This window comes from Mauremys reevesii, linkage group 3, assembly GCF_016161935.1.
Source record: "Mauremys reevesii isolate NIE-2019 linkage group 3, ASM1616193v1, whole genome shotgun sequence".
Taxonomy (NCBI): Eukaryota; Metazoa; Chordata; order Testudines; family Geoemydidae; genus Mauremys; species Mauremys reevesii.
In genome coordinates this window covers 57,941,272-57,968,118 of record NC_052625.1, presented here as the reverse complement: position 1 = coordinate 57,968,118, position 26,847 = coordinate 57,941,272, and the positions used below count along the sequence as shown (strand labels likewise).

The 26,847-nt window shown below is 41.4% G+C and overlaps 1 protein-coding gene across 5 annotated transcripts in view; it reads left to right on the top strand.

Moving 5' to 3' along the window:
- Nucleotides 1–23,112, top strand: part of CLIP4 (CAP-Gly domain containing linker protein family member 4) — a 48,473-nt gene extending 25,361 nt beyond the window's left edge. For 4 of the 5 annotated variants that reach the window (XM_039530095.1, XM_039530098.1, XM_039530097.1 and 1 more), the window contains exons 8-17: nt 606–842; nt 3,928–4,063; nt 4,864–5,001; nt 9,739–9,825; nt 14,234–14,374; nt 14,889–15,023; nt 18,289–18,412; nt 19,620–19,684; nt 20,888–20,960; nt 22,715–23,112. In XM_039530095.1, coding sequence (XP_039386029.1) covers nt 606–842; nt 3,928–4,063; nt 4,864–5,001; nt 9,739–9,825; nt 14,234–14,374; nt 14,889–15,023; nt 18,289–18,412; nt 19,620–19,684; nt 20,888–20,960; nt 22,715–23,036 — 1,458 coding nt within the window. In that variant the 3' untranslated portion in view covers nt 23,037–23,112. The remainder of the gene's footprint in view (nt 1–605; nt 843–3,927; nt 4,064–4,863; nt 5,002–9,738; nt 9,826–14,233; nt 14,375–14,888; nt 15,024–18,288; nt 18,413–19,619; nt 19,685–20,887; nt 20,961–22,714) is intronic. The other variant, XM_039530099.1, reaches the window with a different exon arrangement.
- Nucleotides 23,113–26,847: the final 3,735 nt, after the last annotated feature.

Genomic DNA, 26,847 nt, shown 5'->3' with positions numbered 1-26,847 from the left:
TGGCAACTTAGGCACTGAGAATGAAGCATTGTTAGCTCCCTACTTACTAACGAAATACTAGGCATCCGGTGTTGTGAGCAGACACAAGCCATGTTAGAGCCAAACATAGCACAACCTAGTTAAAAACATTGTAAAAAATTGTCACATGCATCAAGTTTGATATGGTGAGCCAAACCATGGTCTAAGTTGGTAATGATGGAAAGCCATTGCCAGCTAGTAGCGCTTCAGTGGGCTGCTCTTGGTCAACTAGTTCCAGGGACTATATAATATAATTCTTTTTTAACAAGCAAATATAAATTGGATTAAGGCCACTTGGAGAATCCTTAGTTTGTGTGCCAATGATGGTATAGAAACTTTCAGAACATCATTGTTTCTTAGTCCTTCATAACGTGCACTTTAAAATGCAGTATTTTGTCTCAGTCAGATGCCTATTTTATATTGTTATATATACATGTTTGAAAATTTTGGCTGCTGGTTACTAACAACAACAACAAAAAAGGCAGCAAGGGGATTTAAAATCTTATAAATGGACACTACTTCTGCACAGCCAAATTTTGGCCTGTCTTTATGTTAAGTCTTTTCATTATTCTATCTCGTTTATGTAGAATGACAAAGGACAGATTCCAGCAGATGTGGTTCCTGATCCAGTAGATATGCCATTGGAGATGGCAGATGCTGCAGCAAGTGCAAAAGAAATCAAACAGATGCTGTTGGATGCAGTGCCTCTGTCATGTGACATCTCAAAGGCCATGCTTCCAAACTATGATCATGTCACTGGCAAGGCCATGCTTCTGTCACTTGGCTTGAAACTGGGAGATCGTGTTGTTATCGCAGGACAAAAGGTAAGTGAGTAAATTTAAAACTGCACAAGTAATCTCCTGTGAATTGGGCATTTGTAGTACGTTTGAAACTGATTTCTTATCTGTAAATGTAAAATAACTTCTGGAAGGTATGGAATATGGATGGCAGTACAGATGCAAAGATATTTCTATTGCTGGAAAATAGGTGGAAAGGAAAATCCCCTCATGAGAAGCTGAAAGCTTGTGTAGTAGTGAAACTTTTTCACTGTTGTGAAAAGCAGGTTTTGTCAGGCAAAATCTGTATTTTGTACCTGCAAACCTTTCCTTAACAGTCCATCATAATAAATAAGTGAGTCTTAGTCTTTATAGAATGTGGATCCAAAATGCTGCCAAGTCTCTCAAATACCATTTGCAGGATCCTCTGACAGGAATTTATATTCTATAGAATTAATCTAGTTTCCATTCCAGAAACCAGTAAAAGGTACATTTAATTCTGCTTAGCCATTAGTTGTTTAATTTCATTGGTGCAATGCAGCTAACATCTCTTTTAATGAAATACTGCTGTGGTATAGAGGTAGCAATATAATCTAAGGAGCAATGAGTACTTTAGTTAAATAACTGCAGCTCAAATTTTAATAACTTTAAACTAGATAAGTTTGGAAAATTGTTGTTCTATTGGTAACTATATTGGTATATATCAGGGTCGGCAACCTTTCAGAAATGGTGTGCTGAGTTCATTTATTCACCTCTAATTTAAGGTTTTGCGTGCCAGTAATTCATTTTAATGTTTTTAGAAGGTCTCTTTCTATAAGTCTATAATATATAACTAAACTATTGTATGTAAAGTGAAAAAGGTTTTAAAAATGTTTAAGAAGCTTCATTTAAAAGTAAATTAAAATGCAGAGCCCCCTGGACCGGTGGCCAAGACCTGGGCAGTGTGAGTGCCACTGAAAATCAGCTCGCATGCCACCTTCGGCACGCGTGCCATAGGTTGCCTACCCCTGGTATATATGAAGTCGTCAGATACTTTTTTCCTCTTCTTGTAGGTAGCAAGGACTTAGAAATGATTTAAAAGCTATAGGATTTTTTTTAAAGATTGCCATAAGCACACATGCAAACTTTGCAGAAACATCTATTTATAAGAACAGAATTCAGCATTTGGGTTTTCATGCACCTGTGACAACAGTACTTGCATATTTGATTTTTCTAATTTTTATTATATTAACTTTAGATTTATAATTTGTTCTTTTCAATTCAAAAACTTTCCCTTGCAGTGTGTGAAGCAGCTTCCATTTTGAATCTGCATTTGACATGTTATTGAAATTGGGTCAGGAAAGGTGACACAATCATTAGCTATACAAAAGGCATGCTAACTGAAATATATACAAGAAACTGCTTGTTCTGACAAGATAATTAACATCTGAAAGTTGTTTAGCCAGAAACCATTACACAGTGAAAGCGAAGAAGAAAATAACAGCCATCAAAAATACTCAAGCTGCAAGTCAATAAAAGCTCAGAACAAGAAGAAAGAAATTTTTACTGATTTCAGTTACATACATAGAATGCTAGTTTTTATTTTGACATTGCACTAGAGCACTGAACATCTTCTGTAAACTGTAACACTTTCACTCTCTATGTGGATGGAGTTTTCTAGACTTGGAGCCCTTTAGTCTGAAAAGATGCGACTAAAGAGGTGCACCTCCGATAGGCTGCCAGAGGCCAGAGTTTATGGATATAGATTGTCAATGGTCCCCAAACTTTTTATTTCACACCCCCCATTTGCCCCTGTCAGGCCTGCACCCAGGGCTGGGAGCGGGGTCGTGGCTCTGGGAGGGGGGGACACGGACAAGAGTAAGGAGGCTGAGGCTGGGGCCACAGCTGGGGGCAGGGATGGGGTGAGGGGCAGCTGCTGTGTGTCCCTCCCTCCCCAGCTCCCCGTGAGGGTGGGTCTGGACCTCAGTCATGCCCCCCACTTCCTCCACTTCCCTCTAAGGGGGCATACCACACAGTTTGGGGACCTCTGGATTAAGTAATCCTATAATAGTCAAATTTAAAAGGGACAGATAAAACGGGGGGAGAGAGGAAGGAGGCTCTCCCCCTTTATTGCTGCTTTCTGATATATATATAAAGAAGGTTGGTCTGAATGGTTCTGTTTAAATACATTTTAGAAAAAGGGGGTGGGGGAAGCTTCTGTTTGTTGAATTTCTAATTTTAACACTCCCTTCCCCTCTACCCCAACGCCATATCTGCTCTTGAAATTATAGTGATAAACGAGCACCACAAAAGACTGAAAGCTGAGTAATTGAAAGAGGGAGATTTTTTTATTTTAGTAAGACTAACAAACCCTAAGTTCTAAAACTGATTTAAATCCACTGTCTAAAACTGTTGGGAGAAAGGACATCTTTGTTAATGATTCTGCATCCCACTCCTTAAATTAAGGCATGTGAGCTTAGACCAGAAGAAGTCCATTGGCAAAATCAGAGAAGACCGTCTCAGTGCTCCTGATCCTTTTTAAAAAAAAACAGGATCTAGATAAATATTTAAAAGAAAAGAAAAAAAGAAAACAAAACTTTTCAGGCTTTATTTTTGCATTGGCAAGAAGGAATAAAGGTCATAGGCTCTTTGAGAATAAATTCCTTTGCAGCTTATCTTTAAATTTTAGGGGTAGTCTGAATGTGGTGTTTTGTTTTATTTTATAATCTCCCTTCCTCATCCGGTAGAGGCCTGTATTCTTCAGGATACTTAAGTATGTGCCTGACTTTAAGTGGGTGAGTTACCCTTTGAAGTCAAAATGAATGAACCTGCTCAGTAAGACGTGCACTGAAGCACTTTGCTGAAGTGATGTCATTGTCTAATGGTACATGTTGTTTGTGACTTCTTTCTATTGTGATAACTGCCAATAAATGCTGCTTTTGTTCAATCTCAGGTGACTTAGCCCTGTCTCTTACTGGCTGGCATTCTTGAAGGAAAAGGATCTCTGCCCTCAAGGAAGGCAGAGGAATGTGAAAGTGGCAATCTGTATAGTGATCATGGATCTGGAGATGACTTACTATTTTACCTCATATCTAATGGACATGGTATTTATTTATTATTCACAAAGTCATTCTGTGTTAATTCTTTTCTTTAGGTTGGTACATTAAGATTTTGTGGCACAACAGAATTTGCCAGTGGGCAATGGGCTGGTGTAGAGCTGGATGAACCAGAAGGAAAGAATGACGGAAGTGTTGGAAAAGTCCAGTACTTCAAGTGTGCACCAAGATGTGGTAAAACTTTATTTTCTAGATGTTTTACAGATACTTTGAAATCTTAATTAAAAAAAAAAAGAAAAGAAAAATAGTGGTTTGATTAGATGAGGCGTCTTGGGTCAATAAATACAAATCGATTGTCCCAGATTTTTCTATTTTGTAAATTTCTTTAACTGCTCCTAACTTTATCAGTTCTAAATGTTGCAGAAGAAGCCATTTCTGATTACTTCCTTGAAACTGCAATGTAGTATCTTTCCAGTTTTGCCGTCTTTATTGGTTATTGGCTTTTCTCACAGCCATAGTGTAATTGTTTCTTTTCTATTTGACATTTTCTCTCATAGCTTACTTGGCCTTCCACTTTGAAAGAGATTTGTTTGAGCATTCATATATTCTTCTTAAAAATTCTCTCCATCAAAGGAATGTGATGTAGTCTCCCTTCTTTGTTTGTCAAATTGAGGTGTCTGTGGTGTAAATTTGCTTGGCATTTCATTTCCATCTGTGAGATGATGCAGGAGCTTGTGCTGAGGGATGTTCTACCTCAGTTTCCAGCTTAGCCACAAGCATTCTTTGTGATGCTGAGCAGAGCACTGAGGCACAGGATAGAGTAAGTGACTTTCCCATCCATAAAAGAGGAATATTACTTCCCCACCTCACCAGCTATGAGTATAACAATCCATTAATTGAGATACTTTGTTAAACAGAGTAACCTAAGAGAGAATAGCTAGATTTTTTTTCTGCATTACTGCTTCTCCTGGTTGACATACTGCATACAGAAAGAGATGCAACTCTTTTTTTTTTTTTTTTTTTTTATTCTCCAGGTATCTTTGCACCTCTTTCTAAAATAAGTAAGGCTTCAGATCACAAGAAGAATTTTGTCAGAAGTCCTTCCACACGATCTACTTTGGTCAAGTCCAAGAAAATTGATGTAACGCACATAACTTCAAAAGTGAATACTGGTAAATATTTCTTTTTTTATAAAGCTAGTCTCTCCAAAAATCAGATGGTAATTTTGCATATCTTTATGTTAAAATCCTAGCTTGTAGTTAATTCATCCTCTTGGAATAAGAAAGTAGTATGACATTTATTCAGTTAATGAGAAGGCATAATTAAGTTGTTGGTGCTGAGAGGTGTTGAGCATCTGTCACTCCCATTGAAATAACTTTAAACTGCAGGTGCTTATTGCTCAGGATCAGGCCCTGTGGCTCAATCACAGTAACAATTAATGTTCTACCATATGGTATGTCCTTGTACTATAGCACTGGTGTGTTAGGCCTTTTTACGGTCCCCTGCAGCATTATGTAAAATTGATTGCTGGAAGGTAAGATATGGGACTAGTTACACCGTTGCCCAATTCTGGTAAGACAATTGCTATGTCTTTTTCTAGGGCTGAGCCAGGGGAATCTGTAGAGTGACTAAAGGTTCTGTTCTCAGTGAATGGTCATTTTGGTGGTATAATATACCCGGGGATCTAACATTACATATTGATATACTGTTTGGGAAAGGTTTACCATAGCACATACTCTGAAGCTTTTAAAGCTGTTTCGGATTGGAGATGATATCTGTAAATGTCTAAAATCGCTTTGCTTTAATTACGTAAATTTTATTTGGATTGATCAGCAGGCTGTCAAACTATTGAGGAAAACAAATTTAAATGCTAATTTATATGCAGCTGTATATAAGTATTAAAATATTGTAAGAAGTATTAACACCAGTTTCTCCAATAAAAACCCTTCTGGCAAAAATAATTAGAAGCTATTTTAATAACTACGTTATATGTCAAGGCAATGAATTAGTTCACCTGAGAAACAAAGAATACATCTGGAGGGGATAGATATTCTTGTGTTTAAGTCCGTGGGTGGGGGCTTAGGAGATCTGGGTTTAATTCCTGGTTCTGCCACAGACCTCCTGTGTGACCTTAGTTTAGGCAAATCACTTACTCTCTCTGTGCCTCAGGTCCCCATCTGTAAAGTCAAGATAATATTTCTTTTCCTCCACCCTTTGCCTTTCTTGTCAATTCAGCTTCTAAGCTCTCTCGAGCAGGGACTCTCTTATGTGTTTGTACAGTGCCTAGTGCATACAAATGGCCCTGATCTTGATTAAATGATGTAAAAATAATGCTATTAAATGTATTGTTTTATAATTTCCCCTCTCTCTCAGTCCTGTCCAGTTGGACCCTTTATAATAAAGCAGCATGACTTTACAGGTGGAGGGGTGTACATATATTCCTACAAAATTATTTAAATCCTCTAAAACATTCCTTTTTAAACTGTAAAATATGCAGCATATACAGACTACATGATGGGATGGTGGAATACACTTTTTTGGCAGTGATTTGGGATAACTTGCAAAAGTCATTTGACTCTCGCTGTCATGTCTGTGTGGTAGACGTGCTGCTCTGTGACCATTAAAAATAATTGAACATCTGCAATTTTCTACACACTGACATACTTCAAACTTCCTGAAGTTCTCTGTCTGACCTTTGCTAGAAATGGGCCATTTGTACAGTATAAGTTGCATGGTTACGATTTGATCTGAAAAATGACATGCTCCACGAAGCTCATCTTTTTTTGAAATGCCTTGTCCTAATCATATCAACTTAGACAATTAACTTAACATCCAGGCAGTTTAATATGATGTGGAAAAACTGACATCTTGCATAAAATGCTACACTTCAGTAAAAGAATTACATTTGTTTGCAAAACTGTAAAGTGGGTAGCCTAAGCTCTCTCTTTCTATAAAACATTCTTTATTTTGGCTGTTTGGTCCACTCATAGTATTGTGAGCCATAAGACAGCTGTTTAAGATTGAGCTATGATTTATTTTCAAAAGATCTTGATTAAAATGGAAAATGATTGTTTTCCTCTGAGGCAATGCATTCGTGACAACAGTTTGTGATGAACTTGTTTTTTGACATAGCTGTGCCTAGCCATCTTTATAAATCCAAAAATTTGACATTTGCTTTAAGTAAAAATCAGAGTAAGTTATATATGGTACACCCACTAGGCTTACATGTGTAAGCAGTATGCGGTAAGCTGCCATTGTAAGATATTCTTATGCCAAAGGGCTCATTTATCTTAATGTGCCTGGTGGATTCACTTGCGAGGATGGAAGGATCAAGTTGCAAATACAGAGCTTTCTTCTGAAACATTTACTTGCATTACTGGAGTAAATTTCTTCAATGTCGTAACCACCAGTAAATTATGTGTGTTACAGACCATGCAAAATCATTAGTACATCTTCTGTAAACATTGTAGATAGACTGCAGAGTTCTGTCAAACTTTACTTTTAATATTGTATTTAGATATTTTTAATGCTTTTTTTATTTGTACTTTTGATATTTGTGGTAAAAATATTTGCTCTTTAAATAGTCCATTAGATTTCATCAGTAATGGTCACCTGATCACAATAAGTACGTGGACTAATCAAAGATTTTCTGTTATAAAACAGATCTCTGGCCATGAACAATGTTCTCACACGCCTGACTCTTAAGGCTGAAATATAAAACACCTTAAAATAGAATACAGTCATAAATAAGTACCAAAATAATATATCACCTGGGCTAAGCCAATAAATGTAATTAAATAAAAAATCCACTTTGCCCTCATCACTAGTACTAGCAAAATTGCCTGAAGGTTTTGTTCTCCTTGCCTAGTCGTGGCAGACAGCCACTCATGAATACAAAATAACTTGTCCATGAAGCATGTATTTAAGCAGCAATATTAGTTCAGGCATATGTTATTACATTGTTGCTATGTAGTGTAATAGGCTCTTTAATTAGATTAATATTGGCATATTCAATCCATTTTCGTAGGCTTGAAACCAAAAGTTATGGGGTTGAAACTCAGATTTGTATAAATACATGCATACACAGAAATTATAGATTTAACAGTTGGTAGTCTTATTCCAATAGTAAAAACAAAAATGTTCAGTTTTGAGTGTGTTTAAAGAAATCAGAAGTTTGTGATTTTAAAGGATTTTTTGTTCACTTGTATTAACACAGATTGTTTCAATATAAACATTTGGCAAGCAATTTGTTTATAAGATGGCTTGATTGCTTTGGAGTGTTTTTTAAGTGTCAGTGGTTTAATAGGATTGGTAAATTATTTTACAACTAGAAGTTTTATATAAAAATACTGTGGTTTTGTAGTACTCATATTTGAAGACTTGCATTTTACAAGTACTAAATAAGCATCCTGAAACCTGTAATTTAGGCAGACCTTGGCCCCATTTCAAAGATGGGTGAAGAGAGGGATGGGAGAGAGCACAGAGAAGTTGTGGCTTGCCAGTGGTGACACAGGAAACTAGTATCAGATTAGGACATAAATCCTTATTTTCCCAGTACCGTGTTCTAAATCCGGGGTCGGCAACCTGCGGCACGCGTGCCAAAGACGGCACGCGAGCCGATTTTTAATGGCACGCTGCTGCCTGCCAGGGTCCCGGCCCCACTCAGCCCCTCCGCCCACCGCTCTCTCCTGCAGGGGCAGGAGGCCGAAGCTTGGTCCTGCCAGCAGCCAAACTTCCCCCTTCCCCACTTCTTCCCCCAGCGTGCTGCTTTCCTGCCCCTCCTCCTCTCCTTCCTTGCACCGATTAGCTGATTGCCCTTGCGAGGGGGAGGGGGAGCGGAGCCGCAGCCTGCTCGCTGCTCTGGGGAGGAGGCAGAGAAGAGGTAGGGACAGATGGGGCCCTGGGGAAAGGGGTGGAATCGGACATATCCCCTCCAGCCCCCTGCCGTGAGACGCTCATGGCAGAGTGCTGGGAGCACCCGCACGAGCCGAGCACTCCAGCCCTCTGCCCTGACCCCCACCCGCACCCAGCCCTCTGCCCTGACCCCTGCACCCCCTCCACACACCCAGCCCTGACTTCTGCACCTCCCACACATACCCAGCTATCCCACACCCTGATTCCTGCACCCCCTCACACATCTCCAGCCCCGCTCTGACTCCTGTACCCCACACATACCCAGCCCCACACCCCAGGCCTTGACTCTTGCACCCTCCCCCCCACCTCCCCATCCCCACCCCCCACCCTGAGCACTAAACGGGAGCTCCTGCACCCCCACCTCCCACATTCCCACCTGCACCCCCGGTCTGGGGTTCCGTCCGCCAGCCCTGCTCAGTCTGCTGCTGGTCTGGGGTCCCAGCTGCTGGCCCCTTACCAGCCAGGGTCCTGCAGGCCCCACTCAGCCCACTGCCAAACTAGGTGAACGGAACCCCAGGCCGGCAGCGGGCTGAGTGGGCCAGCGGCGTAAGATCAGCATTTTAATTTATTTTTAAATTAAGCTTCTTAAACATTTTGAAAACCTTGTTTACTTTACATACAACAATAGTTTAATTATATAATATAGACTTATAGAGAGAGACCTTCTAAAAAATATTAAAATGTATTACTGGAATGCGAAACCTTAAGTTAAAGTGAATAAGTGAAGACTCGGCACACCACTTCTGAAAGGTTGCTGACCTCTGTTCTAAATACTAGATATCTCACTCTTCTGTAAAGATTACTAGTGTCTATAGTATGTATGTAGAACAGTTGGATTGAAATGATGGACTTGGAGGTTTAATCGTCTGTTCAGTGATCTACAAACCCAGTACTGTATCTGTTTGCATATGTGGATTTTTCTGTAAAATTATTAATTGTTAATTGCCAGGATATTTGTTGACCCTATTTGTTTTTTGTCTTTTTTTGTATCCTAGGCTTAGCTACATTAAAAAAAGACAGTAGTTCTGAATCCACCTTTTTGGCTACTGAAGAAGGAATGAAAATTATGCCTGGTAAAGAAGGTAACTAAATTCCTCTTGTTGATTCATTTTGGGCCAATTCTGGGTAGGGCAAAGGAAGTATCGCATATCTCTTCCTTCCCCTACCCCTCTTCACAGGCACTCAAATATGCTGCAAAAGCAGTGCTAATGTAGACCTGCATTCTAGTTCCAAGCAGCCTTGTACACCAGTCTGCTAGGAGCAGGATTAATCTGAATGGGACCAATTTGATGCCGTTGTGAAAAAGGCTAATGCAGTCCTAGGATGAGTCAAGCGAGGTATTCCCAGTAGAGCTAGGGAAGAGTTAGTACCCTTATACAGCGCACTGGTGAGACCTCATCTGGAATAGTGAGTGCATTTCTGATGTCCCATGTTCAAGAAAGATGAATTCAAACTGGAACAGGTGCAGAGAAGGACTACGAGGGTGATCAGAGGAATGGAGAACCTACCTTTATGAGAAGAGACAAGGAGGTTGGCTTGTTAGGCCTAACAAAACAAAGGCTGAAGGGAGATATGGTTCCTCTCTCTAAATACACCAAGTAGATAATCACTAGCAAGGGGCGGAGTTGTTTTAAGTTAAGAGCTGATACTGGCAGAAGAACAAATGGATATAAACTGGCAATCAGTAAGTTTAGGCTTAAAATTAAACAAAGGTTTCTAACCATCAGAGGAGTGAAGTTCTGGATCAGTCTTTCAAAGGGAGGACTGGGGGCAAAAAACCTAACTTTTTTGGAGGCTGAGCTTAATGAGTTTGCTTACAATGGCATATGGCCCATCGCGACTGCTAGTAGCAAATATCTCCAGTTACTGGAGATCGGACACTAGATAGGGAGGGTTCTGAGTTACTACAGAGAATTATCTCCCACCTGTCTGTCTGGTGGGTCTTGCCCATATGCTTGGGGTCTAATCGCCATCTTGGGCATTGGGAAGGAATTGTACCCCCAGTCAGGTTGTCAGAGACCCTGGGTTGGTTTGTTCATTTTTTTTTTTTTGCCTACCTCTGCAGTGTGGGGTCTGGGTCATTTGCTTGTTTGAAGTAGAGTGAATGGTGGATTCTCTATAATGTGAAGTCTTCAGATCAAGATTTGAGGCCTTCAGTAACTCAGCCAGAAGCTATGGGCCTATTACTGAAGTGAGTGAGGCTGTGGCCTGTGATGTGCATGAGGTCAGACTAGATCATCATGATTAAGGCTTTGTGTCCGTCATGGAAGTCACAGATTCTGGGGGCCAGCTGCATGGGCCGCTGCTGGGGCAGTCTTGGGCCACTGCCTCACCTCCCCCAGCAGCAGCAGTAGTAGTTTGGGTGTGGGAGGAGGCTGAGGGTGGCAGGCACCACCTCCACAGCTCCCATTGGCTGCTGTTCTCGGCCAATGGGAGCTGCAGAGCCAGGGTTCGTGGCAGTAACAGCGCACAGTAACTCCCTGGCTTTCCCTCCCTTTAGGAGCTGCAGGGACATGCCAGCCGCTTTTGGGGACCCATGTCGGTCCGGGTAGGGAGCCTGCCAGCTCCGCCAACCTTCACCCCACAGCACCAGTGGGAGTCCTGGGCTGCACAACACCTGCAGTGCCCACTGGGCCGCCACACACCCCCTCCCCACACACCTGCAGCCCCCTGGCTCAAATTTTAGTTAGGGGTATATAGTAAAAGTCATGGACAGGTCACAGGCTGTGAATTTTTGTTTACTGCCTGTCACCTGTCCATGACTTTTACTAAAAATACCCATGACTAAAATGAGCTTTAATCATGATGGTCCCTTTAGGTCTTAGTCTGAGTCATATGGCCGGCTGCCAGAGCAGCATGGCATGGCAGATATATGTATAACCCTGGAGCCCAGCCCCGCCCCCTAAGCCTTAGGTGCTGTCTAAGAAAACCCCGTCATGTTGCAGATCGTCTGTAGAACAGCCTTTTTGTAGGTTTTGGTGGCTCTTTCCCCCTGTGTTCCTGCTGCTGGCTGCATGTATTCCAATTGGAACTATGTTCAACAAGTATCAGAATTTTGACCCTTTTATTACTTGTATGTTTGAGTGTTGAGTAGAAAATTATAATGGTGTAACAGCATTTTTAGATTAGTCTTCTGTGAGGTAATCATTTAAAAAACATTTTAAATCTTTAAAAATATTATTTTAACTTTTTAAATTAGAATCCAGTCTCTAATGATCTGTAGGTTTATAATTGGCTAGTGACTTATGATGCTTCAGTTTTTGGGTGCTCAACTTGAAAACGCAAAGGGGTCTGATTTGGATGCTCAGCACTTTATAAAAATCCAACCCCCTCTAAGGTTTCTCAAGTTGAACATGTACACCTCTACCCCGATATAACACAAATTCAGATAGAACACGGTAAAGCAGCGGGGAGCCCCAGGCCCTTTAAAGCACCACCCGAGCCCCGCTGCCAGAGCTCCGGCGGTGATTTAAAGAGACCAGAGCTCCCCACAGCAGCTGGAGCACCGGGCCCTTTAAATCCCTGCTGGGGCTCTGGCAGCCAGGCTCGGGCGGTGATTTAAAGGGCCAGAGGCTCCAGCTGCTGTAGGGAGCCCTGGGCCCCGCTGCTGGAGCTCCAGCAGTGATTTAAAGGGCCCGGGGCTCCCCGCAGCAGCTGGAGCACCGGGGCCTTTAAATCACCTCCGGGGAAGCTGGTCCAGTCCGCCACAGCGTACCAGTACGCCATACCAGACCAAACCCGATAAAACGCAGTTTCACCTATAAGGCGGTGAGATTTTTTGGCTCCTGAGGACCGCGTTATATCAGGGTAGAGGTATATTATATTACTATTCGCCTTTGAAGATTTTGAGTATATACAGTTATTTAAAACAAAACAGAAAACTACTCTTCATCTGACTGAGTGTATTTTTTTCTTGAGAAAAACATCATTTTTTTTTTTAATCCCAAAAGTTTCAGTTCATGAACAGTTTCTAGTTAGATACAGGGTTTCAAGATGTAGGAGCCTAACTTTAGGCATCCATATCCCCAATGAGGCACCTAAATAACTGGCTTAATTTTCAAAAAGTGCTGAAAACCCAGCCACTTCTGACTTCAGTCAGAGGTGCTTAGTACTCAGCATTTTCGAAAATTGGGCTACCTAATTGGGTGCCTAAATATGGACTTTAGGCATCTACTTTTTAAAATCTTGAGCTTGGAATGTTACTTTTACACACTCAGAACCACTATTTTTATACACCGCTACCTCGATATAACACAAATTTGGATATAACACGGTAAAGCAGTGCTCCGGTGCGACGGGGCTGCGCACTCCAGTGGATCAAAGCAAGTTCAATATAACATGGTTTCACCTATAACGTGGTAAGATTTTTTTGGCTCCCCAGGACAGCGTTATATCGAGGTAGAGGTGTACTTTTTTTAGTTCATGTTGAGACCACCAATATCTTAACTTTGGAGCCTTTGGATTCTTGTACTCTTTCCTTAGGTACCCCATTCTTTAATCTGTGCTCTGACTCACAACAGATGCACTTCATATTTTTTACTTACCCTCTCCCCATTACCCCTGCCAAGATAGAGGATTTAGTGATATGAATACTGAATCTGTCCTAGCTCCAACCATGTGGGGATCTCAAACACTGAATGAGTAGAGCCTCACAACAGCCCTGAGAGTCAGATAAGCAGCATTATCTCCAACTTCATAGATAGGAAAACTGAGGCACAAAGAGGGTAAAATCTTGCTCCACAGTCAGTTGGTACATCTACACTTTGAGCTGGTGGGATCATTTCCAGCTTGAGGAGACATACTCAGGCTAGCTCTGATCAAACTAACATACTAAAAATAGTGTGTAGCCTCAGTGTCAGGGGCTGCCCCACGTATAATCAGAGCTAGCATGAGTACGCCTCCGTGAGCTGGGAATTATATCTCCAGCTTGAGGTGCAGACATACCTGGTGTTACTTTTGAGCAGAAAAGAAGAGAGAGCTAAAAGCAAAAGTTAAAACAAGACCAATCTTATTGAATATGTTCATAAATGGAGATAAGCGATTTATCTCCCATTCTTCTTTGATCATAAGGATTTGAATAGTAATACAGTATATAATGCATACATTAGTCACTAGTCTACACACCATTACTCGCCCACAAAAATGTCACTTTCCCTACTTCTTCTCATCAACCATTTGATAAAGTGGATATTGACAGTGAGGTGATGAGGGCTCATATTACTAATTCTTCATTCGTTTAACAACTGTATGCTAGAGTATTTACCAGCACATCAAGAAGTATTATAAATACCTAAAAATTATCTACTGGCGTGAAAATAAATGGATAAAGTTTGTGCTGCGAAGTATCAACTTTGCCTTTTAATTGGTTGCTCCTTTGCTTGCTTTGTAAATTAATGAGGTTCTTCTGTATCATACATGCTTGTTTGCTTCAGCTGACTTGTCCTTTCCTGCATACCATCTCTGGATAATTATTTGCATTACCTCTGTCAGCTTTCCTTGGATCCAGCAGTTCTTCCTCTTCCACTGCCTCTTTAGAGAGCAAACAGAATCATCCCAAGAAATGGAACTCAACTAACAGCAATAAAAAGGCAGTGCCTAAAGTAGCTTCTACCTCATCTAAAAGCAGTGCTGGTACTGTATCTGTTGTATTATTAAAGAACACCTTCACAGGCTGGAAATAGGGATGGCAGGTCAGTTAACTGTTTGGTCAAATATTCGTATAAATGTACTTGCTTTTACTTTGTCACTACTTGGGGTGATAACTTAGAGGAGGCACTTGTCAGATAGTTAGTCCTTAAACTCAAGTTTTCTATTTTTGTAACACTTTTACTATTAGAAAATTTGCGGCAGAAGGTGCTGTTCTTAGTCTCACTTACAGATGCACTGCACTTCAGACTATATTATTGCAATTTCTAACGACCAAGTAAACCTTAAATCCAGCATTTTTTAATTAGACTGAATACCCATTGAAGCAAAGGAATGTTTTATCTAAGCAGTGTGTGTGGAACAGGGCCTTGCATTAAGAGCATATATGAATATTTGACCGGTCGGTTGGCTGACTCTCTGCTGAGACCTCATGATGTACTCCTCTTTGCATTTCAAAACTGCTGCTTTCCTAATTTCAGTTTTTCCCTTCATTAAACAGGACTGAATAATGCTTCTCCATCTACAAGAAAAAACCCTTTTGATGAAGGAGAAATTCAGCTCGGAGACAAAGTGCTAGTGGTAGGGCAGAGAACTGGCACTGTTAGATTCTATGGGACAACAAAGTTTGCACCAGGTATTTTATTTGTTCTTAAAATACATTGTAAAATCAGAGTAATGTCCTAGGAACAAGATAAATGTTTGGACCTTATTATTTAAAATAGAAATCCAACAATTTAAGAGTTCTACCTCAATTTCACTTTATTATAATTGAATATTTGACTTTGACATGGAGCTGCCTAGAGTAATGGAGAAGATGGTACAGTACTTTACATTGTGACTGCCACTTGACATTGTAGTCTTTCTCAGAAAGTACAGTAATAATACCATTCATTTTCTTAAGGCGGCTGTAGCCTGATTTGGGTGTGTTAGTAGTGTTGATGTAATTTATCCACTTAATTTAATTTTATTTGATTAATCTTTAATTAATAATATTAATAATAATTATTGGATATTAATTTGTATGGGTTTGGCTCACCAATATGTTTGATCAGAAGATAAAGTTCGTCCTGAATCAGGCTTCGCAGATTTTATAAAAGGAACTTCAGGGTTATGACAGGAGCTTATACTGAGACAAATATAGTCATAAAGACCTTTTATTAAAATCAATGAAGTGGTAAGCAAATGTTAAAACAGTTCAGGATTACAGAGTTACAAATATCACAGTTCTTTAAGAGATATATTTATGACAGTACACTGTTATAAGCTGCAGACTTAATTGATACTCACACTCTGGTGCAGCAGCACCTTGGACGTTTTCACACCTCTGGCAGAGGAAGTTACTGCAAAGTTGTTTGCGTTCTAATTTAACTCTATATATGCTAAATGCTTTAACTAAAATAAAAATATAAGGGAGATTAAATTCCTTTTCACTTACAGTTTTGAAAAGAAATAATACTACAGCCTATTAATAGTTAATAGCCGTCGTCGATGGGTAACATCGATACGTAGATGAAGGTGGAAGCAATGGACAGTAGACAGGAGCAGATAGATGGGTAGAATTGCCTGTCTAATGGTGAGCTGTCTCACCTTTTTATAGAGCATTAGTCGGAAATCCTTCCTCCTATGCCCAAATTTCATCTTTCCCCCACGGAAATGTTAGGGTACATTTGCCCCATAGGCCAGGATGTATGTGCATATGAATGACAGGTATGTATGCGTTTGTGGTGTACTTGTTAGATTTGTGGGCAAAAATCCTCTTTTTCTACCCTTTATTGTTGTTGGTTCAGTTAAAGGTCTCCAGACATCTGCGTAGGTATTTTGTCTATTATCACTTTTCTGAGTAAGGGTCCCAAAATGTGCTAAAGTTGCCTTAGCGTCATACAGGATGTTTGACCTGTAGGTCTCTTGCATTACAGCCACTTATTCTTAATATAAATCTATAAGCCTATTACATCAAATACTTAAATTCATAAGAAAGACATTTATACAGACCAGCAGATTAATCCTTAGGGCTACACGGCTCACCTTTCTTTTTATATGCAGCTGTTTTTGGCCACACTGATGTCTTGCGTTACTGAAGCTCTGCTAGAACATTTAGTGCTCTTCACTTTTTAGACGTGTCATGGTGATATATTGAGCTTTTTCAGAGTTTTTGTTTGATTTCAGTTACTTCTCAGGACCGGTTTTTGTATTTTTATGCTTGATGAAGTTACCGATAACTAGAGAATTTACGTGCTGGAAATTCCCCCCAGTATTACATAGTTAAGTGTCTTCAGAGGGAGGTGGGTTGTTCTGAAACCATAGGAACTATAACTTCTGAAAATGTATCCTTTCCAGCCAAATTATTCTTATGCTCTCCTGTCATTTTTGAGCTCTTTCATAATCCAAACTGCTGCCTAGAACATAACCATAAGGTTGAGGCAAAAAAGGTTCCATTACCCAATGTCTGCACTTAGGGTGACTGGTATATTTGTACCTCCAGTAGTTTAAATCTCAAGCAAGTGGGGTTCCATTTAAAGTGGCAATACCCTGTCTTGACACTTGGTGGTATCAATATTTTAAAAAAATTGCTTAAGATAAAATGTCACAATGAAATATCGGCAGGCACAAGCCACATGCATCATCTCAAGGAGTATGTTATGTGAAGCAATCCCTATTTAAGCTGTCATTATTCTCTAACTTGATTGAGTAATATAGATTCGATAGTCTATTATTCTCAAATGGTTATGTTCCTGTATTTAACTTGTCTGGTGGGAATGGATTTCCTGACTAGCGTGTGGTCACCATGTAAGGTTTTTTTGTTTTGTTTTTTTTAAAGAAAATTTCATCATTGCAACTCTTTGCCTTTGAAACAGCCATATTTTAAAATGGCAAAAAGTAGGCAACGATACAGAACTCTGCTTTCTGAGCAATTGTCAAAAACGTGACACCCTCCCTCCCCCCCTGGTTTATTTTTGGTGGCAATGCAGATCTTTTTCATATAGTTTTGTCTCTCCTGCCTTTGGTGGACAGGAAAGAAGGAACTTTTGATATATTGATCACTTCTAATTCATAGGTCACTGTTCTTATTTCTTCATCTGATAATTAGTATTGCCCTTAAACCTGTAGCCTCAGCACCAAATTACTTGAATTTAATTTTGAGTCTTTTGGGACCGGACAGCATAAGGATTGCTGATAGGATACAGAATTTCTTATCTTTGCATAATCAGCTGACACTTATCACGGGTTGGTAGTGATCAAACTTATTACCATCTGATGGCTGTTCAGTAGCCTGTGTAAAATGAATTGCTGGCCAATCTCAGTTCCTTACACATTTGTATTTGCATCATAAAATCTACTTTGCAATTGGTAATAATTACTTCTGATTTTAGAGAGGGAAAAGGACTGAATGAGCACTGAGTGACATTTGAATTTTAGTAGTGGTAATTTGAGATCAGGATTGAGGCATAAGTGCAGAGAAATTGCCAGTACAGCTTTGTCAATCTGCTGTTTTCAGTAGCCTTAAATTCACTTAAATAAGATGCAAAGCTTTTTATCTTTTCTGTTTTTTGCTAAAAATAGGCCATTTTTCTTAAAATAGATGCAAGTTTTGAGTAATCAACAGTATTTCTAGGGCTATTTTGAATAGAGCATTCGTATCTCAGTGTATTTTAATATAATTTAGTTAACTGTTCTTATTTTTCTTCTGTATGTTGGTGGTGGCATACATTTTGATTTGACGTAATGAGATCGCTTTTGGGTCAGGGAAATCCTGTCTCGGGTTTGGTTAATACACAGGTTGTTATGTATAAATTAGTCATATGCACAACAACTTGAGCATCTGTTAACTATTTTAAATACAAAATTTTAATATTACCCCTGGGTAAAAGTAATATTGAAATTCCAAATTCCGACTGTAGGCTTTTGGTGTGGCATTGAACTGAACAAACCTCACGGCAAGAATGATGGTTCAGTTGGAGGGGTCCAGTACTTCAGTTGTCTCCCCAGATATGGCATATTTGCCCCACCAACCAGAGTGCAGAGGTGAGTATGATATTGTTTTATGTCTGTGTCACAAAACATTTTCTCACTTCCTCTCCAATGGGAAATAAAATTCTGAATGAACTAAAGAGGAAAAACAATTATTCCTGCTGCTGGATAGGTGGTAGATCCCCTTCGTTCCGAGACTAGGTTGCTGAAAGAGTACTAGTATGTCTCAGTACCAGTGCTATATAAACAGGAAGCATACCCAGGTGGCTGTTTCAGCAACCTCACAAATCTAAAAATATTTCATTAAATCCCACTGCCTCTATATCAAGTGATTAAATTTAGGGATTCTAATTCAGTAGGTGCTTTTGAAAGCTCTCATTTTTAGGGCCAAATCCTGATACTGTGAGCAGAATTCAAGTACAAGGATTCTGCCTGTGGATGCTACATAGCTTCCTGGTGGATATAGATCTCACCAGTTGGATCACAGCCACTACCATGGGGCTTGGGGTAAGGAATACGAGAGAGAACCCTGTGCTCGCTAGCCATGTGTTAGGTGGATGAGTACAATGCCTGTGACTGACATACCCATGCTCTTCTCCACTTCCTCTTTTTCTTCTCCTCCAGTCTTCTAGTATGGCAGACAATGACAGAACGATGCCCCACAGCATAAAAGATGATGCATAGTTTCCCCATTTCTACTGTTGTGTTATAACACGCAGAGGAATCCGCACTCTATCTTTAGCCTTTAGGGGTGTGGGGGTGTGTGTGTGTGTTTATATATATATATATATATATATTTATATATATGTATATATTAGCATTTTCTGTTGCTGCATATGCTCTCAGGCAAACTTTCATCGTGCACCTTCAGTAAGACTTAAGATGTCTCCTCTGAGTTTTCTTAATCTTGAGCATACTGCACCTTTTCTGTATCCTTAGATACACACATGCAACATTTTATATTACTAGCTGTCTGTTGACAAAAGACTTTCTGTAGTAATGTATACAAGGCAGAAGTAAGGCCTCTGTGGGACTCTGAACTCTGCATTTACTGACTTGTGGGCAACTAAAAGCTCAGTCTATTTAGGATGAAAATTTAACCAGCATGGTGGGGAGGACTCAACCCTAAATTAATCCAACATATTAAGTATTTGAAAAACCTTGCAACCGATCTTTAGCCAAAATAGCCCAGCAATATATTTCTTAAAGTTGAAATTAACCAATTTTAATTTGTGAGACTTAACCCGTTATCTCACTTTAGGTTAACAGGTTCCTTAGACTCCCTCACAGAAGTTTCAACAGGTAAAATGAATCATTCTTTCCCAGGTAAGAATCTGAGACGTGGGTCTGGTTTTGTTTGGATAGCCTGTAGAACATTTCCAGAAATTGCAGCTTCCTGGACATGCCACCCAGGTTCTTTGAATGACCAAAGCAAAACAGATTTTAGAGCAACCCAGATGCCCCAAGATGCATTGCTATTTGACTTCTCCCTCCTTTACTGACATTGACTGTCCAGTCACTGTTTGCAAGCAGGATTGGCGTTAGGAGACTGACATGCTATCAGTTCCTTCAATTGCAGAAATGGAGGAAATAATTGCATCAGGTATCAGAATGTAACCCATCAATCCAGTGAATAAAAATGAATTTACTTCCTTGAACAGTTCCTTTGGTCCCTATTTATACATACTGGGGTTTTTGCTTGTACTAAAAACCAAAACAAAACCCTGGCTTCGGAATGGACTTACTGCAATAAATGGATATTTCCCCCTTTGTCTACTGTTGACTTAAAAAGTTGTTTTGTAAAGCTCTGTGTACTCTTTATGCACTCAATTTTATTATATAAAATACAAGGCACCTTGGCCCACCGGATAGGGTGCTAGGCTGGGACTCAGGAGCCAGGAGTTATTTTCCTGTCATGGCCCCAGACCTGCTGTGTGCCCTTGGGCAAGTAAACTTCCCCTCTTTCTGCATCTGTTTACGCTGTAAGCTCTTTGGGGCAGGAACTGTGCCGTAATATGTATTTCTACAGTGCTTGGCATGATAGGGCCCTGCGCTCAATTGCTACCATAGTACTTTTTACTGATGATGATTAAATTTCTTACCAAAAATTTTACCATCTAATACAAAAAGAAAACAAAACACTGGGCAGTGGTTCAGGCACAGAAGGGATTGTTGAGAAGATCAGAATAGGGATGATTCACAGATAATTTGGGTTTGATACAGAGCTAGTGAATTATTTATGAAAAATTGGCATTTTTTCTAAACATTTTTTTGTGGAAGTTGTTTCAAAATTTTGAAACATTTATTTTTACCTGCCCCTTGTTCCTCTTCCTTCTCAAAATTCTTGAACATTTCTTGATTTTTATGGAATTTTTCACAACAAAATACTTACCATTTCCCAAGCAACTGTAGTTTGGAGTGGTGGGGAGGGTGCTTAGCAAACGAGATGGGAGCAAAGAAAGCGGTTGTGCACGTTTTATTTTTAAATCAAGTAGCTTAGTCACCTTATTTATTCACTTTCTCCTGTAGGTTTTAGACGAAGTTTAAGTACAACTTCTGCATCTTCACAGAAGGAGATAAACAGGAGAAACTCCTTTGTCAAGTGAGTGTTTGTTTAAATATGTATTAACTGTGCAAAACTGGGCAGCTGTGGTTTAGAATCACTGGAAGAAAGCCCAGAACTTCCTTCTCTTGACACATGCAGGTAACTGCATTGAATGGTGTGGGTTCCTTTCGATTGACTTCTGTAATTTCCATTAATGCACAGGACCAGTTCTTGCAGTCTTCTCTCAGACAAAACTCCCTCTGAGTTCTGGCTGAGAGGGAACAACTGCAGGGCCAGTCCTAGACGAAGTGAACCGCTTGTGCTTGTCCTTGAATCTCGTGCCACCAAAATAGAACAGGGAGTGAAAGTTTCAACTGTGAACTCTTCCAACTCCAGTTGACAAACTATAGCTTAAAAGAAATATACCGAACATGGAAAAAAATTGCATTCTGTCCTCTTTCCCTGGTGGCATTTCACATTTTTGCTTGACTTGTTACTTTAGATTAACCTGGTATATTTGAAGCAATCTGATATTTTTAACATGGAATCTATTTTCTTCTTGGCTGTATATAATTAGATTCATTGACACTTAGATTATGGATTTTTGCAATGGATTTTATTATCTTTCATTGTGTGTGTCTGTCCAGCATCCAAATGAAAATGATCTGTTTCTCATGTGGGGGTATAAATGCAGAGTGGGCTGTCATTTTGCACATTTGATCACGTAGCTTTTGTTGAAACATAGTTTTCAGGGAGTTTAAGTCCTGGTTCTGCATTGCAAAGCACTATGGCTATGCACCATTTAAATTCATTTGTGGCTAACCATTGTGGACAGAGCCAAATTTCTCAGTGTATTAACTATTCAGTTTTTGCACACTGAGCTTTCTGATCTCTGTTGCCATATGATGCTTAGACTTGCATAAGGAAAAAAGAATATGGGGACATTTGTATTTGAGAAGGAGAATTCTCTTCAGGAAGGGTACCTCACTGGATTCAGTGGAGAATTTGTGTTCTGTTCAAGTAGTTCATTCATTATTCCAAGTAATTATGGTGTTTTACACAATTCAATATTGTATGTGTTAAGTTCAGCACTTTCTGTAACCAGCCTGTGCTATCTGCTATGTTTCAGTTATAACACAGTTTTGACCCATTAATACTGGCTGGTCCTGCTATGTCACAACTTCATTTGGCTAACCCAGGGGTCCCCAACGCAGTGCCTGCAGGTGCCATGGTGCCTGCCAGGGCGTCTAAGTGTGCCCGCGTACTGGCCGACAGTCGAGCATCCGCCGAAATGCCACCGACAAGCAGCGTCATCCAGTGAAATCGGCGGCATTTCAGCGGCGACGCCTCTGGATGACGCTGCTTGTCGGCAGTATTTCGGCGGTGACGCCTATTGATATTGCCGCTTGGCGGCATTTTGGTGGATGCTCGTCCGCCGCCACTGTCCTCCGTGGTTCGTCGTCTGGCACCTGCCAGACGAAAAAGTTTGGGGACCACTGGGCTAACCTGTTCATAAGCACAGCAGTTTGTTCATGCCACTCTCTTAGTGATACCATTGTCTATTATAAAGAAAAGGTTGATCTTAATATTAGGTACATGAAAGGGGAACTGATTTTCAATATGTTATGATGTGCTGTCCCTATTTGTAAATAACTGCATATTCATCCTACTGTTGACATGGGATCTGAAGTAATCTATTAAAACGATAAATTAAAATGCCTTTCAAAAACATGTCAGTGCATAAGATAATCATAAGAAAAAAATTTGCTTGTGTGCTCACTGAAAGAAGCCTAATTTCTTTCTCTAACTAGATCTAGAAGCTCGATGCTGCGGCGTAGTTGGAGCAGCACCACTACGACTAACACTGAGGGACCTGTGAAACTACATGAGGGTTCTCAGGTCCTTCTAACCAGCTCGAATGAGATGGGCACAATTAGGTACATTGGCCCTACTGACTTTGCACCAGGGATATGGCTTGGACTTGAACTCAGAAGTGCCAAGGGAAAGAATGATGGATCTGTGAGTGACAAGCGCTACTTCACCTGTAAGACAAACCATGGAGTCTTGGTTCGACCTAGTAGAGTAACCTATCGTGGGATTAATGGAGCAAAACTTGTGGATGATATTTGTTGAACCAGAATGCTTACAACCTGTGCATCAAGTGCTAGTGCAATGATATATAAGCATTAAACCACATACAATAACCCCAGCATCATCTGCACGGAATGCTGACTGAAATTTTATCTAAAACCTGCTTTTTTCGGTAATGTATCTCTTCAGGCTCTAACCACCTCAGGGTATGTCTACACTATGGGATTATTCCGATTTTACATAAACCAGTTTTGTAAAACAGATTGTATAAAGTTGAGTGCACGCGGCCACACTAAGCACATTAATTCGGCGGTGTGCGTCCATGTACCGAGGCTAGTGTCGATTTCCGGAGCGTTGCACTGTGGGTAGCTATCCCATAGTTCCCGCAGTCTCCCCTGCCCATTGGAATTCTGGGATGAGATCCCAATGCAAAAACAGTGTCGCGGGTGATTCTGGGTAAATGTCGTCACTCACTCCTTCCTCCGGGAAAGCAACGGCAGACAATCATTTCGTGCCCTTTTTCCCTGGATTGCCCTGGCAGACGCCGTAGCATGGCAATCATGGAGCCCGTTTTGCCTTTTGTCACTGTCACCGTATGTGTACTGGATGCTGCTGACAGACGCGGTACTGCACTGCTATACAGCAGCATTCATTTGCCTTTGCAAAATAGCAGAGATGGTTACCAGTCATATTGCACCGTCTGCCATTGTAAATTGGCGATGAGATGGTTATCAGTCGTTCTGTACTGTCTGCTGCTATCATGGGTGCTCCTGGCTGGCCTTGCTGAGGTCGGCCAGGGGTGCATAGGCAAAAATGGGAATGACTCCCTGGGTCATTCCCTTCCTATGTTTTGTCTAAAAATAGTCAGTCCAGCCTAGAATATGGGGCAAGTGTACTAGAGAACCAGAGAGCACAGCCGCTCCGGGTCAGAGCCCCAGAGATCCCGCAGAAATGATGAGCTGCATGCCATTCACAGGGGGTGCCCCTGCAACAACCCCACCCGTTGCTTCCCTCCTCCCCCAACCCTCCTGGGCTACCGTGGCAGTGTCCCCCCATTTGTGTGATGAAGTAATAAAGAATGCAGGAATAAGAAACACAGACTTTTTAGTGAGGTAAAATGAGGGGGAGGAAGCCTTCCGCTGCTATGATAGTCCAGGCAGTACAGAATCTTTTCTTTACACATGAAGGGCAGGGGCTGATGGAGCTCAGCCCCCAGTTGCTATGATGAGGACGGTTACCAGCCGTTCTGTACCATCTGCTGGGAATGACCAGGAGTCATTCCTATTTTTACCCAGGCGCCCCCGGCCGACCTCACCGAGGCCAGCCAGGAGCGCTCAAGGGCTGATGACGAGGACGGATACCAGTCCTTTTGTACTGTACTGTCTGCCACCGGGGAGGGGAGGGGAGAGGATGCTGCTGTTTAGCGCTCCAGCACCCCGTCTACCAGCACCATGCAGTAGACATAGGGTGACATTAAAAAAAGGTGAGAAACGATTTTTTTCCCTTTTCTTTGGGGGGGGGGGGAAGGGTGTAAATTGACGACATACACCCTGAAACACCCGGAAAAATGTTTTTGACCCTTCAGGCACTTGGAGCCCAAAAGAATGCAAATGCTTTTCGGAGACTGCGGGGACTGTGGGATAGCTGGAGTCCTCATTTCCCCCCCCCTCCATCCCTCCATGAGCGTCCATTTGATTCTTTGGCTTTCTGTTACGCTTGTCACGCAGCACTGTGCTGACTCCCTGCTGTGGTCTCTGTCTATCATAGCCTGGAGATTTTTTCAAATGCTTTGTCATTTCGTCTTCTGTAACGGAGCTGTGATACACAACAGATTTGTCTCCCCATACAGCGATCAGATCCAGTATCTCCCGTACGGTCCATGCTGGAGCTCTTTTTGGATTTGGGACTGCATCGCCACCCATGCTGATCAGAGCTCCATGCTGGGCAAACAGGAAATGATATTCAAAAGTTCGCGGGGCTTTTCCTGTCTACTTGGCCAGTGCATCCGAGTTCAGATGGCTTTCCAGAGCGGTCACAATGGTGCACTGTGGGATAGCTCCCAGAGGCCAATACCATCGATTTGCGGCCACACTAACCCTAATCCGACATGGCAATACCGATTTCAGCGCTACTCCTCTCGGGGAGGAGAACAGAAACCGGTTTAAAGAGCCCTTTATATTGATATAAAGGGCCTCATTGTGTGGACGGGTGCAGGGTTAAATCGGTATAACGCTGCTAAATTCGGTTTAAACGCGTAGTGTAGACCAGGCCTCAGAGTCATAATGAGGAGTGGAAATCATATACCCCTCTCTCCTATTTTGACACAGTCCCTGCCTGTGAGTTTCTTGTAAAAGCATTCTGGGTTTGATACTATATTATTTGAATAATGTCCCACTCTGAGACAGGGCCGCCCAGGGGGGGCGGGGGGGGCGGGGGGGCGGCCGGCGCGCCTGGGGCGGAAGGCCGGCTCCAGCGCGCCGCCTGCGGGTTTGCTGGCGGCGGTGGCGCGGTTGTTGAGCTCGCGGGCAGGCATGCGGGGCGGGGGACGCGTGCCGGCGGCGGCCGTGCCGCGGTCGTGGCGCCGGTGCCGCCCGCCGTGCCCCCCCTGCCCCCAGTCATCCCAGCCGAGCGAGCAGCGCCGCGCGGACGCCCAGCCCTGCTGCAGGTCCACTCGTCCGCCGGTCCCGGTGGGGCCTGCGCCAGTCATGTGCGGGGCTCCCAACCGGAACTGAGGGCCCCAAAAAAAACTGGGGGGGGGCTCCGCGGTGTGTGCCTGGGAAAATTGCCCTCCTGCCCCCCTCTGGGCGGCCCTGCTCTGAGAAGGCCAGTATATCTGACGTTCTTTTAAGTTGCTTTGTGATTCAATATATTTGGAAGGTTTTTCTTCCATGTACTAATGAACTGATACATCATTCTCCTGCCTTTTCATAACAAAGGAGATTGTTAACTGAGTCACATTAGTCTGTGCAGTATTGGTCCCAGGATATTAGAAACAAGGGTGAGTGCCAGAATATATCTTTTATTGGACCAACTTCTGTTGGTGAGGGAGACAAGCTTTTGAGTACGCAGAGCTCTCTTCTTCTTCTTCCCAGACCTGAAGAAGAGCGCTGTGTAGCTGGAAAGCTTTTCTCTCACCAACAGAAGTTGGTCTAGGGAAGGATTTTCCTCCTCCACCTTGTTTCTCACATTAGTCTGTTTGCTAGACACTTTGTCCATCTCTCTGAGAGCTAGTAGTAATAAGCAGGAGAAATGACTTCTTTTTTTTAAAATCAGTTGTGAAACAATTAAGTATTTTATCATTCATAAAAAAACCCATCCCAAAAAAATGCACACAGGGCTAATGGAAAAACTGTAATTGGAAGAATTTGCTGCTACCGTGCTATGCCAGTGAACTGCATGAATGAAACAGAAAAAAGACTGTAAAAAGCACAAATACGCTGTTTCTGGTTTGCACTTTTCTCTGTGTGGATTTGTAAAAAGACAGCAGCATGCAAGATGCACTTTTGAAAATATAATGCACTTTCATCTCTCTTCTCTGGAGAGCTTTCCCCTGCTGTTTGAAGAAATTCTTTTATTTGCTGTTGCTGCAGGCTACAATCATCATCATGTTTCAATGCATATAGATAAAACTTAGGTTCACCTCACGTAGTACTTGCATCACTAATATCTATGTCCTTTTATGTACTGTCTGCAGGAAGTACTGTGCAGTATATGTATATTTTTAAAGCAAACATTATTCTGTTTTTACTTCCTTTGCATTTTATATATTTCTTCATTGTCCTTCAGAGCAGTTTCTTCTTTGCTACATTGGTCATTTATAAAATTCAAAAATTGCCTATGAGTCTTTTTAGAT